The 17868-nt window shown below is 36.4% G+C and overlaps 2 protein-coding genes across 2 annotated transcripts in view; both read right to left on the bottom strand.

Annotated features, from left to right (window-relative positions):
* Window positions 1-11242, bottom strand: part of SELL (selectin L) — a 33580-nt gene extending 22338 nt beyond the window's left edge. The window contains exons 1-5 of the mRNA XM_051998987.1: window positions 11143-11242; window positions 9296-9374; window positions 3306-3692; window positions 2071-2178; window positions 655-840 (exon numbers count right to left, since the gene is read on the bottom strand). Of these exons, the coding sequence (XP_051854947.1) occupies window positions 655-840; window positions 2071-2178; window positions 3306-3692; window positions 9296-9374; window positions 11143-11145 (763 nt within the window). The 5' untranslated portion in view covers window positions 11146-11242. The remainder of the gene's footprint in view (window positions 1-654; window positions 841-2070; window positions 2179-3305; window positions 3693-9295; window positions 9375-11142) is intronic.
* Window positions 11243-13396: 2154 nt separating this feature from the next.
* The window catches only part of SELE (selectin E), a 48858-nt gene continuing 44386 nt past the window's right edge, over window positions 13397-17868 (bottom strand). Inside the window, 4 exon segments of the mRNA XM_051996787.1 lie at window positions 13397-15877; window positions 16543-16616; window positions 16734-16755; window positions 17713-17823. Of these exon segments, the coding sequence (XP_051852747.1) occupies window positions 16559-16616; window positions 16734-16755; window positions 17713-17823 (191 nt within the window). The 3' untranslated portion in view covers window positions 13397-15877; window positions 16543-16558.

Genomic DNA, 17868 nt, shown 5'->3' with positions numbered 1-17868 from the left:
GGGGATGAGATAATACTTGTAAAGTGTTTTGCACATCTTAAAAGTCCTATATAAATGTTAGTGACTATTTTGTGCTACAGGAGTCTTTCTCTTTCTTATTCCTATTGGTTGGTTTCATCATTCTTTCTCTGTGAATTTTTTTCCAACCATTATTTCGTTTTTTGTGAAAATTTTATCTTCTGGGTACCAAGTTTTTAAGAAGTTGTTTTAAAGTACAGCTCAACTTTGAGCAAAAGATTGTGTTGTTTCTTTTAGAAATGAACAAATTGGTTCTTAGTTTTCCTTAACAATGAGGACTTTATTGTAAAACAGAGCACGGAGTCTGACTCACATCAAGCCCTTTGTGATCTTGAAAATTTCACTATCATACAATATTAGAGCTGTAAAAGGCCTTAAAAAGATCACTTGGATTAATGCCCTCATTTTATTGATTAAAAAAGCAAATCTAAGAAAAAGAAAGTAATTTGCCCAGAGTCATGCCATTGCTGAAAGAAACAGGTTTTAATACTTCATCTCTAAAGGAAACAAAGACTCCCACAGTGAGATACTCATGGGGGATGGAGGAGGGTTAGTTTGTTTAATGAGGTTTGCAAAGCAGTTGTAAAGGTCAAAGAGATCATGGAAGATCAAAGGACATCAGGCAAAATGGCCTACCTTGACATACTGGCTGGAGAGATGACCAGTTTCCAGATGCCTCACAGGTTGTGTCCTCAGCACCTACTAAGTACCTTCCTTCTAAGCAGCTAAATGTACATTTGGAGCTGAAGCTGAAGTCCTCTAATGGATGAGTGCAATTTATCCTTCCCAGATCTGGTGCCTTTAGAGGCTCACACTGAATCACTTCAATGAAGAAAGAAACATGGACATTATTTGGCTTTGGAGAACTTTTCTAGACCCAGATGCGTTCTCTTGGAAGTAGCCCCAGAAACAATTTGCTAACAGGTTCATCTAGTAATATGTGCTTTTGGAGGGGAAAGGAGAGAGAGAAAGGGAGAGGTGAGAATCAGACTTATGATTCCATTGTTTAAAGAGAACTCCCAGTGTGGAAAGTCCACTAGTCAAGGCAGATTAGCATCTAGTCTTCAATTTATAGTCTTAGAGAAGTGCTGTGGCACTGAGAGGTATCTCCAGGATTATATAGCCAGCATATGACAGAGAGATGACTTAAACCTTGACTCCAAGGCTGCCTATCTACCCACTAGGCAACACTGCCTCTCAGCATCAATTTTTGTCCTGAATAATGAAATAAGGAGCTTCTTCTATCATTAAAAGCATCATGAGTGAGAGATAAATTACAACTAGATTAAATAGAAAGAGATGAATAGCCAATACATTCCTGCTCTACTGTATCCTCATATGAAGAATTATATAATCAGAATATCAGAGGCAGGAAAAAACCCTCCAAAATCATCTTGTTCAATTCCCTCATCTTACAGAAAATAAAAACTGATATCTAGCAAGGTTTTTATGGTATAGGATCATGGGATCTAGGATAACTAGAAGAAATTTTAGCATTCATTTAATCCAGCTCCAAATCCAATTTAATCCTATAAGAAAGAGATTCCCAAAGAGGATCCTGATGTTTGATTTCTCATGATCTATACAATGTCAGGCAAAGTTCTTCACTTAATGAGGTTATGGAACTTATCGTCCAATATAGCCCTTCACAGGACATCTCTGAGAAGATTATCCCTGAAGTCATAGAAACCTATAGCTTTTTCCTTGTGTACCTACATGAACTTTCCCCACTATTTTCTTGACTTTCCTCTGAAAATGTATAAAAGATTAAGGTTGACAAGGTGATTGTTTTCTCTGATTGGGTGTGTCTCTCAACAGTGGATGGTATGGTTGTTTCCTGACCAGTTGAAACTTCGTGGTCACTTATGAAATCTTTACAGAAAAAAAAATCTTTACAGAAAAATAAAAGTATTGCAAAAGAGGCAACCTTCTTACTGAAACTTCCTGAATGCCTTTTGTGACTGTGCCAAGCGTCTCTGACAATTACAACTCCCCTCATAACTTTACCCCCAGACTGGACAAAGCCAAAGAAAAGAAAGGATGGGATCTTACCATTCTCACACTGAGGGCCATAATATCCCAAGTCACATTTGCAGGTATAATTATTGATGGTTTCTATACATTCTCCATGGCCGCTACAGGATAAAGGCTGACAGGAAGCTTTAGAAACAAGTCAGGGAAAAAAAATTTAAATCTTTTTGAGTCCATATAACCAGCAAAATTAAGCAGAATCCCGTAATGTCATGCTAGCAAGGACTTTGGGGTTCATCAAAGTTCAGCCCACTTATTTTATGGAATTAAAAAACTCAGACCCAGAGAAGTAAGATAGAATGCTCAAGAACCTATTAATAACATTATATAAATCTCTATTAGGCCCTACTTTCCTAGATAAGTTCATTTATAATTATCACCATTCATTTGCATGCAATGGACTGAAGGCATAATAAGTTTTTACATTTTTAGGTTTAAAAGGTTATACAGGTTTAAAAATGTTCCTATGTAGTCTCATGTTTGTTGCTCAATTATTTAGCAATGCATTTCTTCATAGATACTGCAAAGATAACTTTCTATCCAACTTGCCTACAATTACAACCAATTCCAAATTGATAATATCCAGACCATAGCCACAAATAGGAATTTTTTTGTACCTAGAATTGGAATGTGGCTCTCTGTGGGAAGGAAGCATCCCCTAGGATTGTGCTTTTGGTGCCTTTCAGCACCTTGGGATAAAGCCTCAGTTACTTCACCCTAGTTAGAACTCTGGTGCAGATTAGTTATTCTTCCGATATAACTATTTGGGAAATTCTGATTATCTCCAATTGGTTTAGGAAAATAATTGTTTACTAAGGAGGTCCATTAAGGGTGATATGGAAAGTTTTCTAATTTTTAGATTAAACTAATTTTTAGATCACTCTGTTTTTATGTTTCAGTTCCCAGGTCCCATAATTAGATAAGTGATCTTTCTTCTAGTTGTCCCCCAACCTCCTTCACATTTTGCTGCAATTCTTTTTAGAGCTTTTTCTTGGTTTCTTAGAAACAAAGTTTGTGCTTGTGAGCACACATTCTCAAAGATCAGAAATACCTATCAGTGTTATGATTCAGGTTTTTCTCTGTATAATTCAGGTATTTCCAAGATGGATCTAGGAAGGGAATTGTCTTAGATTGAACAAAAGCTGCACAACTTGTACTGAATTCTCTCCCATTTCTTTAAAGTTTCCTTGGCTAGTTTAATTCAGCCCCTTCCTACCCTGACAGCTACCGAGTAAGAGACTACAAAGCTTCCACACCTTGGTAACACAGTGCAACTTTTGATTTCAAGCAAGAGTCATCATTCCATTTGCCCGCATCTTGCTTCCTCTTGATGTAGATCTCTACACAATCTTCCTTAGATTTTTTGTTGTTGGGCTCCCCTTTGCCCCAGTTTTCTGCTTCTTCAGTGAGTGGTTTATTTGTTCCCACCCAAGTCCATATGCCTTCTACTTTCCGGATCCCAATCCAGTAGTAAGTACGACTTAAAGGAAGGGTAGCATTCAGGTATGCAATTTCTTCCTTGTTTTGTATAGCTACTAAATCTGTGTAATGTGTCTGACAATAGTTTCTTGCCCTAGCCCAGTTCATGGGCCGTCCAGAGTAATGGTAGCTCCAGCAGTCACTTCCACGGAACATCAAGATATCTGGAAGACATCAATATGAGTAAGATTAACCAAAGTCTAGTAGGATTTAATTCAATAAGTATCTCTGCTAAAGCTAGAAAGGTCATCACAGATATCTATTTATCCAATTTCTTTAGAGACAGTTAGCTAGTGCAGTAAATAAGGGGACCTGAATTCAAATATGGCCTCAGATACTTGCTAGCTGTGTGACCCTGGTAAATTACTTAATCTCTCTCTCTCCCTTTGTTTCCATTTCTTAACCTATAAAATAATAATAATACTTACTTTTCAGAGTAGCTGCTGAGATAGAATGTTATATTTATAAAGTGATTTTAAGCTTTACAATGCCATATAAATGCTGGTTTTAATCATCTTTATTATCAACACAGAGGGAAAAATCATATATAACACAATGTTATATCATGGAAGTACCTGGACTTGAACCTAGCCTTTTTTCTTTTACCCCTCTATTATTTCTACTACTTTATGATGTCTCAATTTTAATTCCATATTTAAATAGACCTGTACTTTATTCAAATGATCAGCCCAAGGAGATTAATTTATGACTTGGTTCCTGTCATTAACAACAAAATAAAACAACAACAACAACAAAGATTTAGTTATTACTTCTCAGAATGTTTTCAAATGAATGAAAATAAATTACACAATAAATTTCAGGAAGTTCCCTTTGTGCCTTTGTTTAGTGATTTCAGGACTGACAAGACATTCAAAACATAACAATAATTCACTATAAAATATAGTGCTAAAAGCTTTACAAAGCACTTTTCTGACAATAATTCTATAAGGTGGGTATCACTATCACTGTTTTATAGATGATAAAACAGATTTGAGGATGCTAATGTAATTGTGTTCTGAAAAATTTCAGGTCCAACTTTTTTTTTTCAGAGACAATTTTATAGCCATTACACTGTCTGCTTGAGGGAGAAGTGGAATGAGAATATAGATGGTAACAATTTTCTTTTTTAGAAAGATTGCATTTGATAGTGAAATTTTATTTCTTTTGAGAGTATCATGATATTAGGATGTGCCTCTTACAAATTACAGTGCCTCCTTAAATGACCATGAAGTCTAATTCATAGCTGGATGAGCATCCTCCCTGTGACATACACACCAAGTGTTTGTCCAGCCTTTCTTTGGAAATGTCCAGTGAAAGGAAATCCCACTATCTCCATTCCATTCCATTTTGGGATTGCCCTTATGGTTCCCTATACCTAAATCAGTCTTTTGGCAATTTCTACCCATTGCTCCTAGCCATTTTCCAAATGCTTTTGCCTTAAATGATTGATTAAATTATGTCATACAGACTGTCAGTGCTCATTAAATGTCTGATAATGATGTAACTATAATAATTAAAAATAGAATTTATGGAATGCTTAAAATGTGCCAGATTCTATGCTAAGATGAGCAGCTAGGTCAGGCAGTGGCTAGCACTGAGACTAGAGTTAGGAAAACTCATCTTCTTGTGTTCAAGTCTGGCTTCAGTTACTTACTGTGTAACCTTGTTTGCCTCAGTTTCCTCATCTACAAAATTATCTGGAGAAGGAATTTATAAACCATTTCAGTTTCTTTGCCAAGAAAATCCCAAATAGGGGCAGCTAGGTGGTACAGTGGATAGAGAACCAGCCCTGAAGTCAGGAGGACCTGAGTTCAAATGTGACCTCAGATACTTAATACTTCCAAGCTGTGTGATCCTGGGCAAATCACTCAATTGCTTCAGAAGAAAGAAAGAAAGAGAAAGAAAGAAAGAAAGAAAGAAAGAAAGAAAGAAAGAAAGAAAGAAAGAAAGAAAGAAAGAAAGAAAGAAAGAAAGAAAGAAAGAAAGAAAGAAAGAAAGAAAGGAAGGAAGGAAGGAAGGAAGGAAGGAAGGAAGAAAAAGGAAGGAAAGAAGGAAGAAAAAGGAAGGAAAGAAGGAAGAAAAAGGAAGGAAAGAAGGAAGGAAGGAAGGAAAAAAGGAAGGAAGGGAGGGAGGAAGGAAGGGAAAGGGAAGGGAAGGAGGGAAGGAAGGAAAAAAGGAAGGAAGGAAGAAAGGAAGTCACAAAGATTCAGAACTGCAAATGACTGAACACACTGTGCTAAATGCCTTATAACTGTTATCTAAATTGATCTTCACAACTCTGAAAGGTGAGTACTATTATCCTCATTTTACACATGAGAAAAGAGAGGCAAATAGAAGGTAACTGAAGCCTAAAGTTGCACAACCATTCAGTGTCTGAAGCTGAATTTGAATTCAAGTCTTCCTAATTCCAAGCCCAGAACTCTATACACTATGGTGGTGAAATGAGTTAGAGAAGGTTAGTGAAGTCTTTTAAACGGGAGTCTTTAGGAGAACCAATAACAAATGGAAATCACAATGGCTATACAATTTTACATAATAGCTCTGCTTGTGATCCATGTGGAACATTCCTAGTTATATAATAATGTTGCCAAATCAGCAAAATCAAAGTTCATTAAATTCTCAGATTATATAGAATAGCACTAGACAATATCAAAGACTCAAATAAATAGGAGATATGGCACCTAACTTTGAAGAGTTTGCAACCAACTAGAAGAAACAAATATATATGTGTAAGGTATTAACTTTATTAGTACACACAAATAAGATAAACTCTTTACGAATAGAAATTGTTACATTCTTTGTCTTTGTACTCCCAGCACCTAGCACAATATCTGGTACACAGTAGGTGCTTAATTAAAAAAAAAAAACTTGTTGCTTGATTGATTAAAACAATATGGACCAAAAAAGCCGTAGTGAGCAATTTCAAATTAAATGCGGTGGCAGCTAGGTGGGAGTTCTGAATCTAGAGGCAAGGTCCATCAGGAAGATCTGAATTCAAACCCCACCTCAAACCTTTACTAGCTGTGTGACAATCTCTGAGTTTCCTGGTCTATAAAAAGAGGACCCATAATAGCACCCACATCCCTAAATTGTTGTGAAGATCAAAGCATTATAGAAATGTTAGCTATTATAGCTATTACAGCTAAATAGAATTGTTCAATGTATAGTCAGATGATTAGATGGAAAGAAGATGCTGTGGAAGGAAATAGGACCTAAGTAGGCTTTATGAGGTGATGACTTCTAATTTTATTGATATAGGAAGTTTTCTGGGGAGGAAACTCCTTCCACCAATATAAGTCAATCCCTTCACTTTAATTAATCTCAGAGGCTTGTATAGCACATGAGTCAAACAGTCCAGGAAACATTTAACAAAATAAATAAAAATACAATTTTTTGGTCATTGTTTAGATTTGTATGACATTTGTGAGCCCATTTGGAGTTTTCTTGACAAAGACAATGGAATGATTGGCTGTCTTCTTCTCCAGCCATTTTACTAAATGAGGAAATTGAGTCAGAGTTAAGTGACTTGGTCAGGATCACATAGCTAGGAAGTGTCTCAGGCCAGATCTGAACTCAGAAGGATGTTTTTCTGATTTCAGACCTTGCATTTTATCCACCTAGCTGCTTCCCTACAGGGAAAAAAAAAAAAACCCAGTAGGATATAGATAATGTTAATATGTGGTTTTGTAAACGAATATGTGGCCAATAGAGTTCCTTATGTATGGATTAGTAGCTGGCCTAAAGTATTTAAAGATTAAATGTGTTATCCAAAGTCACAAAGCCCTGGTCAATAGGTGCCAGACTGGGATCTTTCTACCCGCAAAGATGCCTTTCTAGTTTCTATATGGCATTAGCTCTTTCGAGATAAGGTGTCGACCTGCACAGGTAGAAAGGATCGCTCACCAGGGGCTCCTTATTACCTCTAACATCACAAATAAAATCATCTGTTTGGCATGTAAAGCTCTTCAAAATCTGGATTTTTCCCTTTTTTCTAATCCTCTTAAATTTACTTTCTTCCCCATGCTTTAATATCCAGGGACACCTGTTTCCTTATTGTTTCTCACAGAAAAATAAAAATAGGGAGGGCTATGTGGTGAAATGGATAGAGCAGAAAGACCTGAGTTCAAATCAACTCTCACACACTTACTAGCTGTGTGACCCTGAGGGAAAATCATTAGCCCCAATCACTCCCAAAACAACAACAAAAACCCAAAACAATATTCGCTCTCCCAGCTCTGCATTTTCACCTGTTGTCCCCCATGCCTAGAAGTTTTCCCTCTCCATTTCCGCTACTGAGATTCCTTCGCTTCTGTAAAGTCTCAGCTAAAATCCCAATTTCTATAAGAAACTTTCTCTGTCCCCCTCCATGTTAATACCTTATCTCTATTGATTATATCCAGATTATTTCCAACATAGATTTTGTATGTTCAAAGTTGTTTGCATGTTGTGTCTTAATTGTGAGCTCCTTGAGAGTATATCCTCAGTTCTTTGCACAGTGCCTGGCATATAGTAGGCATTTAATAAATATTCATTGGCACGACTTGACTAGTATGCTGAGGGAAAGCAAGGGAAAGGGTAGGAAGGAGCTGACCAGCAATTTCATCAATATATGGAAAATCCTCCAAAGTGGTATAAATCAGCAACTCATTTGCCATTTATAGTGTTAGAGGATAAACTGAGGAACTGAAAGATGACTTGCCCATAGTATATAAATAGGAGAGAGAGAGAGAGAAAGAGAGAGAAAGAGAGAGAGAGAGAGACAGGTAGAACTTGAACCCAAGAGCAGCTAGGGGGTACCATAGTACATAGAGCCCTGGACATAGAGTTAGGATAATTCATTTTCATGAGTTCCAATCTGACCTCAGATACCACTTGTATGATCTTGGGCAAGTCACTTAACTCTGCTGAACAGCAACAAAAGAATTTGAACCCAGACTTTCCTGACTCCAAGAACTACATTGTGTTTTATCTATTATACATTAGATAATATCTTACATAAAATTTAATCAATTATAAAATTTATATTAGAAGTTATATAATAGTTTCATCTTTTGAGCAGCAATGATTTTTTTTAAATCTTGAAAAGAACAATATTAAAATATATTTCTGAGACTAATTTGGCAAATTTGAAACTAACTGATTAAGTCTTGAAGATTTTAGAACCTGACTTCCTCATTTTACAGAGGGAATAACAAATGAAAGACATTGTGACTTATTTAAGGCCATACAAATATTAAATGATAGATTTGTTGTTATCCAATCTTGTTCAGTCAAGTCTGGCTCTTTATAACCTCATTTGGGATTTTCTTGGCAAAAATGCTATAGTGATGTGTCATTTCCTTCTCCAGCTCATTTTACAGATGGGGAGACTGAGGCAAACAAGATAAAATGACTTGCCCGAAGTCGTATAGCTAGTAAGTGTCTTAGACCAGATTTGAACTCCAGGCTTGGTCCTCTGTGCATGATGGTACCACATAGTTGCCCTAGTAAATAGCAGAAACACCATTTAAATCCAGATCCTCCTACTCCAGATCCAACATTCTTTCCAGCACCCCATGATGCCTCTTTTCAAGCTTTATCAGCTATCATTTTAGCAGGAGCCAGAAGGGAAAATTACCCTCAGAGAAAGAGAAGAGGAAGAAGGAGCAAACAAAGAGGTAAAACCAAAAAAGTAGAAAAGGACACATATCAGAGGTGGATAAAGCTAAAAGACTAATCAGAACCAAAAAAAAAAAAATTTGCAAAGCAAACTGATTGTTCATCTTACCATAATAAAGCACTATTAGAACACACAGCTTGAGAACTCTCCAGCCCCTAAGGCAGGTCTGATATTTCCAGAAAAGTTTCTGCAAAATAATAACAAGAAGAAGAAAGACAGATGTGTATCACTTATTAAGACACTGGTATGGTGGGATTTCCTGAACAAGAACATAGGCAGGTTCTCAGAGGTGGTTTTCAGAGGTAAGATGGGTTCTTCTCCAAAGCTGATGTCTCCCCCCAAAAAGATATCTGTGTATGTGCTTTATTCTCTAATTACTATCTCTGTTGATTTGGTACATTTTGCAATGTTGTCATAGTGTTTCTGTGCTAGAGTTATTTCAAAAACATGATCTTAGACCCGTCAATCTCCTCTCTCTGTAAAGCCCTCTGTAATGCCTCAGCTTTGGATGACCCTTGGATCCTGAATAGTGGTCCAGTTGAACACAGGTTCTGACCAAATTTCTTAAAATGAATAGACTTAGAAAGTATGGGTCAAGAGACTGGGCCATATATTTATCTTCAAGGACCAGCCTAATTTAGTAGTAAGCTGGAAGATAAAGATGATTTTATTGATGGTGGCTCTCAGGAACCACTTGCCCATCCAGAAGGACTTCAAACTGAGTCAGTAAAGGGAGTTCTCACACCAAAAAAAATTACAGATCCTTTCATTATTGAGGTAACACACACACACACACACACACACACACACACACACACAGACATACACGTAGTGCTTCTTATGACTACAGCAGACCATTTAATCCACATGAGCCTCAGTTTCCACATCTGCAAAATGGCAGCATGATGAATTAGATGGTCTTGATAATCTAGCTATATGATCTTATAATTCAAAGTAAGGCTATCACTAAAAAAAATCGCAGCATCTAAAATTGGAAGGGTCCTCGGAATCTACTTAGTCCAACCTGCCTCATTTTATAGATGAGGAATCTAGAGCACACAGAAATTACGTGACTTGTTTCAAGGTCATGTAATTAATAAATGATAGAGAAAGGCTTTGAACTCAGCTACTCCTGAACTAATGCTCTTTCCACTGTCTTGTGCTGGATAGAGTTTCTAGGGACATTAAGAAAGCATGCAGGCTCTCTCTCTCTCTCTCTCTCTCTCTCTCTCTCTCTCTCTCTCTCTCTCTCTTCTCTCTCTCTCTCTCTCTCTCTCTCTCTCTCTTCTCTCTCTCTCTCTCTCTCTCTCTCTCTCTCTCTCTCTCTCTCTCTCTCTCTCTCTCTCTCTCTCTCTCTCTCTCTTCTCTCTCTCTCTCTCTCTCTCTCTCTCTCTCTCTCTCTCTCTTCTCTCTCTCTCTCTCTCTCTCTCTCTCTCTCTCTCTCTCTCTCTCTTCTTATATATGTATGTATGTATGTATACATGCACTAAAATGCTAGTTAAGCTCTCACAATGCTGCCATCTCTAGAAAATGGGGATGGGTCAATTGCTAGAAATAAGAGAAATCCAATTGAAAAGTTCAGCCACAGGAAAACAATTTTTACCCAAATAACAAGCTCACAGTTTCAAGAGAAATCAAACTCCAATACCTTTTGTATTATCTCAGTCATTTTACATTACTTGGTCATAATATTTATTGTTAAAATACTTATTTCCTAATGATTTTTAGTTGTATGATAGCCTCTCTTTTCTGTCTAAGGGCACTTAGATATATTTAGAAAGATGATTAAAAGCCTCTTATCATTTCTTTCAACCTCTATACCTTGTCCTAACTATGTCTTATTCAACACCCATGTTTTTATCTCAAGAGGAAATCTGCATGGATAGTTCTTTGCCCATTTACCAACCCCTTCTACCTTGGCATCCCTCTCTTGATATGACTATGAAGAAGCTCACCATGGTATTTTCTTAGCTCTTCTCTAGTTCCCTCTGCAGTAGCTCAGCCTTCAAGCTCAGTGTCGATCATCCAGACTTCTATCTGTCATCCGAGTGCTGTTCTGATGACCCAAGAGTGCACCGAGTCCCTCGCAAGACACTTAGTTCCCTTATTGTGGCAGCCCAACCCTACCCCACATCCTGTCTTCCCATCTGTCCTTGAAAACCTCCCCACAGGAGAGATGATCAGCTTGATTGTTTTTTTTGACAGGATACATCATTTATAATATTGGGGGAACAGAAAATACTAGATGGTAAAAATACACTCAGTATAAAAAATGTATTTTAGATAAATGTCATAATCTCCTCTGTGCCCCACCAAACCTTAACAAAAAAAAAGGAAAGGCAGGTTGAGTACTTAGAATGTTTTCTCCTTTCTCTTCCCTTAGTCACCCTCTAGTGGATGTATTCTATGGTGACATGGCCAAAAGGTGGGATGAACAAGAGAAAGTCAGTACTGGTCCTAGGTAACATTGTAACATAGATAGTTCTCTCTCTCTCTCTCCTCTCTCTCTCTCTTCTCTTCTCTCTCTCTCCTTCCCTTCCTCCTTTCCTTTGCCTCTCTCCCTCCCTCCCTCCCTCCCTCTTCCTTCTCTCTCCTTTCCTCCCTTCCTCTCCTCTCCCTCTTCTTCTCCCTCTCTCTGTTTCTCTCTCCTCTCTCTCCCTCCTTCCCTCCCTCTTCCCTCTCTTTCCATTCCTCTCCTCCCCTTCTCTCTCTCTCCTTCCCTTCCTCCTTTCCTTTGCCTCTCTCCCTCCCTCCCTCTTCCTTCTCTCTCCTTTCCTCTCCTCTCCTCCCTTTCTCTCTACCTCCCTCCTCCTCTCCTTTCCTCCCTTCCTCTCCCTCTCTCCCTCTCTTCTTCTTTGTCTGTGTGTCTGTCTCCCTCTCCTCTCTCTCTCTCTCTCTCTCTCTCTCTCTCTCTCTCTCTCTCTCTCTCTCTCTTTCTCTGTATATATATGTGTATATGCATATATATGAAAAAAATGCCTCACAGAGCTGATGTAAGGAAGGCATTTTCTAAACTTTTTATCACAATAAAACTTACAAATTATTTATTTATCACATTAATCAATACAATACATAATCAATATAATAGATGCATAATTTAATCACATTAAGTAATTTAGGGTGATAAGCTTTTTGGTTTTTTGTTTTTCTCTTGTGGCCAAATAATTTGAAAGCTACATAAATAGAAAACCACAGATTTAGTTTCTTTATTTCAATTAACAAATATATATTAAATATTTCCTGCTAACAATATCAGTCTTTAAAATTTTTAGAGTATATATGCCCATAATAAAAACTTACAAATCTGTAAAAATAAATCTCAAAAATGAAGTGATTTGTCTACTGGTGTTCCTTCTCTTTTGAAGTTTATTGAGTAGAGAAATTACATCCTTTAGGAAAATCACTTTGGCAACTATGGGATGATGGGTCAAGAGTGAGAATAAGAATAAAGAGAGCTGAGGCAGGGACATCGATTAGGAGGCTATTGGAATAGTCCCAGGGAAAAGTTATAAGGAGCTGAACCATGGTAGGGGCTTTGAGGAGGGAAGACATTAAAAAAAAGCTTTTATAGAGGCAGAAATGGTAAGATTTGGCCATTAATGGGATATGTGGGGAGTAATTAAGAATTACACTGTTTGCACACCTGGATAACTAGAAGGATGATGATACTCTTAAAAGTAATGGGGTAGTTTTAAGAAGAGATGAGTTTGGAGGAAAAGATGAGTTCTGTTTTGGACATGTTGAGTTTGAAATGTCCAGTAGGTATTTGTTGTGATTCTGGACCAGGGGGCAGGATAGAAATTAAAGTTCTACATATGATCAGAAGTTATATGAAATCTGGTTATATTCCCTAAAAAAAAAAAAACAATTTTAAGGAAATAAATAATTCCTGTAGTCTGGTATCTCCTTTATGAGGTGAGCAGAGTGATCTCCAGCACCAATTTCCTGTTTCCCCTCCTGGCAGGAATGAAATTTTCTCTTGGAGAATGATGGGGAGAAAAGAAGCTAGGGATGTCTTTTTCTGCCTATTTAGAAGTCTTCTCTCTCAAATCTTGCCATATATGAACCCCCTAACTCTCTCTTCTTCCCTGCACATGAGACTTCACCCAGAATACTTGTGTTCTGTACAAATGTAAAATCCATACACAAAGATTGTTATAAAACTCTTTATTATTCAACTGACTTGCAGTATAAAATAGATACATATTATATAAATAAATATTTAAAACATTTATTGTTAAAAGTCATATTATAAAATCTCCACAAAATCCAAAAAGCTCATACACATTATTCAATACAAGTATTTTGCACACATACATACTTATTTGTGAACAAAATTTTAAAATGTCAAGAAACATAATCATTCATAATACAACATGAACACAATAAATTCTCCTTCTCCTATCTGCCCCCCCCCCAAAAAAAGGTTCTGGTTTAGTATAGGCATAATCTACCTAATACCACAAATGGATTCTACAAAAACTCCATGTTAGACAATTACATTACCGATGACAATTCATTCCATAGGAATGATATAGTCAGTCAGCCAAAGGCTGTTACTAATAAAAATAGTTAGTATTTATATAACACTTTAATGTTTACAAAACACTATTGTTAAAAGCAAGTTTTACAGCTTTACAGTGACGCTTGCTCATAAGATGTTATCATAAAATTATATTGGTTGGAACAACCTTCTGTGTGCTTTTACTTTGTCTGCAGATTCCCAACTTCATACCAAATTGACTTTTAGTCCAACTATTTGCAAAATGCCCCATTTCCCTAGCATAGTATTCCCCAATATGCACAATATTATGGTGAAAGCATAGAAATACAGAAAACCTCATCTCTCACATAGAAGTTCTAAGACAATCAGGAAACCAAGGTGGTGGTCACTGTTTCAGGTTTTCGGGCCATCAATAGGGAATCGGCAATTGGGAAATTTTCTCTGCGTATAACAAACATTTTCATATGTCTGTGGACAAACTCCCAATTTACAAAACAGAAAGTTGAGGAATGAGCATCTTTCATAAGACAGTTTCACTTTGCTGTATATTCTATTACAATATACATTAAACATTGTTATCCTTTTGCACATAAAATACAATTCAATTTACAAAGATCATATTAAGAAGGCAATTGCAAATCACATTCATCTTTGACATAAAATAGAACACACCCAACATTATCATTTAATTATCCTTAAAATTGTACCTCTATTTGTTTTTCAATGTCAAACATTCAACATCCTGGAACCGTATTTTTTCCCTACATGAAAATGCTAAAATTGCTTATTTCTTAACATCTCTGAAGAAATAACAAAGCAAAAGATATACAAGTTTCTGGGGAAAAAAGAGATACAAAACCATATATACCATTTATACAGTGAGAGCTGTTTTGACTCTTTATATTGGAAAGAATAGTGAAAAGAGAACACAATTATAGAAGGGACCCTTCATCAGCATTCTGGAGAAATGAAAAGCTCATAGATACACTGGCTTAGATTTCTGCTGGGGAAAAAACAAGGACTGAAAGTTCTGCAGGGATATAGCTAATACCAGGAAGATAAGTTAATATCACTCACCATCTTGCTGGGAGTGCTGTGCAGATTTTTTTAAACCTATTTGGGGGGTTTGTTTTGTAAGCAGTATTACTGTTGTTGTTCAATCTAAGTCATGTCCAACTTTGTAACTCCTTTTGGGTTTTTTGCTGTTTTGGTTTGTTTGTTTGTTGTTGTTGTTGTTTTTGCAAAGATACTTTAGGAACAATTTGTCATTTCTCCAGCTCATTTTACAGATGAAAAAACTGAGACAAACAGGAATAAGTGACAGTAAGTATGTGAAGCCAGATTTGAATTTAGTAAGATTCCTGACTTCTGGCACTCTATCCATTGTGCTGTCCCAAAAATCACTATTGAGATAATTTTAACATTCCATATAGTTGATCTCAAATAGTTAAAAAAAAATCACCCAAAAATCTCTAAGCATATTTTGGTAAGTAATAAAACTGTCTCAGATAATGAACCTCCATCCCAATACAGATTGTTCAATTGGAATGAATATGGTTCTCATTTTTTAAAGCTCATGTCAAAATTGTCTCACTTGGAGCATTTGAAACGACAGAATTTATTTTCACTATTTAATTATCAGAATTTCTATGGGATGGGGAAGGTCTTCTGAATATTTGACAAGGTATAATACTTATTCCTATTTACATGGCACCTTACAATTTAAATATCATTACCTCACAATATGTTCACCTATATTCTGAAAGAAACTATCAGGGCATATACCATTTGTGAAGAACCAAAGAACTTCAAAGTTGGGTCTCCACTGAGTTCATGCATGGAGATATCTAGGAATGTCATTCCAATGCAACAGTTTCTGGGTTTTTTTTTATAAGGGCTTATCAATGGCTCAGGAGTTGGTCAATCTATTATAAGACCACCCATCTTCTTATTTTGAAGCATATACTAAATGGAAGCGGACTCTTCCCACTAGAAAGCCAGGTCACTTGTCACTTAGACCTGGCCAACAGAGAATCCTTATGGATGCCAGGGTTATGATTTTTAGGCTTGGAAAAACCGGTGATCCAAGGAAGATTTTCCTCTTGAGAAGAGATGTGTCCACTGGCTAGGCACATGGCTGAGAAGCCTAGTTTCCTAGGACACACTGGTAGAAGCATTTTCAGTTTCTGCAAAGACAATAGTAAATCCTTTCAGAACATAAACAAGATCTGAATTTTTCTGTTCTTAATATCTTGTTCTAACCAAACCAAAGTCATAATTTACATGTGCATTTTTCTCCACCCAGCCAAGCCAAATCCCTTCTAGTAAAATATCTGTAGATGCAACTATTTGTGAACATAAAATGCTTTGATGGTAAAGATCAGTGAAAATGGGGACCATGTCTTAGTAAAGCTTATATCTCCCCTATACCGAATACAAGGCTTTTTGTACACAGTGGGTATGAAATGAACATTAACTGAATTGGAATAAAATTGTTCATTGGTAAATCCAATTCACCAAACCCTTAGAATATCCCTATACCTATTCCCATTGAAAAGGGAGTATTTGGGCACCAATAGCTAAGTTGCCTCATCTGAAGTGTTTGATAATGTTCTGTTATACATAGATGATATGCCTTAAATTTCTGTTGAATACATAAAAGAATGAAATGGTTTATTAGGTTGCCGTAGTACTGGCTCCCATTCTATGGTTCTATTTGTTCATTACAAATAAGATATGACAATTAGCCTCAAAATCTGAGGAGATTCTGGTTCAGTAGAACTGGTGCCAAATGAATAAAGGATGATAACACTGATACCAAATGGATTTTTAATAAAAGTAGATACCTTACCTGATTCCTGTTGGATTTAAACTAATTCAGAAGACGCTTGGTATACTCCATCTAAATCAAGAGTTTGGCAGCTACTGTAAAACACACAATAAAAGACAAGATAAACCACTGTTTTCCAATAGAAAAGGGAGAAAATATTTGTGTAAAATATTAGCTGATATATTTTATATATTTATAAGAATAAAACTTACCTAGCAGGATTAAATTTCTTTGCTGCAAGGGAAAGAAAAAAATCATTAATGTCATGAAATAAACTGATTTTGAATTATTTGCCCTATATCCCAATTATTCATTTATCCTTTCTGACAATTGATCTCCCAGCCCTTTTAATAAATTTAATATTGTTTGACTCATAAATTTAATATTGTTTTGAAACTTAACACTTTCTATCTGTGTGACCCTGGGCAAGTCACTTAACCCCAATTGCCTCAGTAAAAGAAAAAAAAGTCTTGGGCCTCCTAAACAGTAGATTTGAAAATAGAAATCTAGGTTTGAATTTTATTTTTGCCACTTAGTAACTATACAACCTTAGTAAAGACAGTATCCTCATAAAGGGAGGAAGTAAGACTAAAATGATTCTGAATTGCATCAAGTTCTAAATATATTATCCTATAATTTCCTCAGATCCCATTTAAACCTGGGACTTTCGAGAAATATACTTCAGAAGCATTATTTTTATCCTTCTTTTCTGTAAATTAACCCTTCTTTTGATAGAGATCTGTAATTTTCATTGTAGTAGAAAAACCTTGTATGGAAATTTTCTCAAGTGATGCATTTCAGAAACTTTTTGGGAACACTTATAGTCTTAGAATTTTCTGAATCACTAAAAGAGAAAATTATTTGCTCAAGTTTATGCAGCTAGTTTTTCCTGGGCTTGGTCATTTGAAGGGCAACCTTCTCTTCCCCTCTGCCATATTGCCTCTTAACACTGAATCTGTTACTGCTAAATTGGACTATTATTCCCCAAGGTGCTCCCATCTTGACATTGCCACTGGCTGGAAGAGTCCAATATCATCCATCCTGCCAGAACTTCCTTTAGTTATCAAAATCCTAATTTGCATTTATAAAAGGCATTATGGTCTCTTCCTTCATTCATCTATTCTTTTGTAAGATTATTTCCACAAGTTTATTTGCAGAATATTTACAAAGAGATGCAGAAAGTGTACTCACCTTTATTACGAAGACGTTTTATAAGCCAGAGAAGAAATGATGCTGTCGACAAGAGGAAGGTCCCACTGGTGGCCAGACCAACGACCATGGAAGTATTTGATTTCTCAGGTGCTATGGGAATGAGAAGGAAAAGACTCAATATTCAAAATTCAAATG

This window comes from Antechinus flavipes, chromosome 4 (genome assembly GCF_016432865.1).
Source record: "Antechinus flavipes isolate AdamAnt ecotype Samford, QLD, Australia chromosome 4, AdamAnt_v2, whole genome shotgun sequence".
In the NCBI taxonomy this organism is placed as follows: Eukaryota; Metazoa; Chordata; class Mammalia; order Dasyuromorphia; family Dasyuridae; genus Antechinus; species Antechinus flavipes.
The sequence above is the reverse complement of the archived record's forward strand: the minus strand, read 5'-3'. Positions and strand labels throughout refer to the sequence as shown.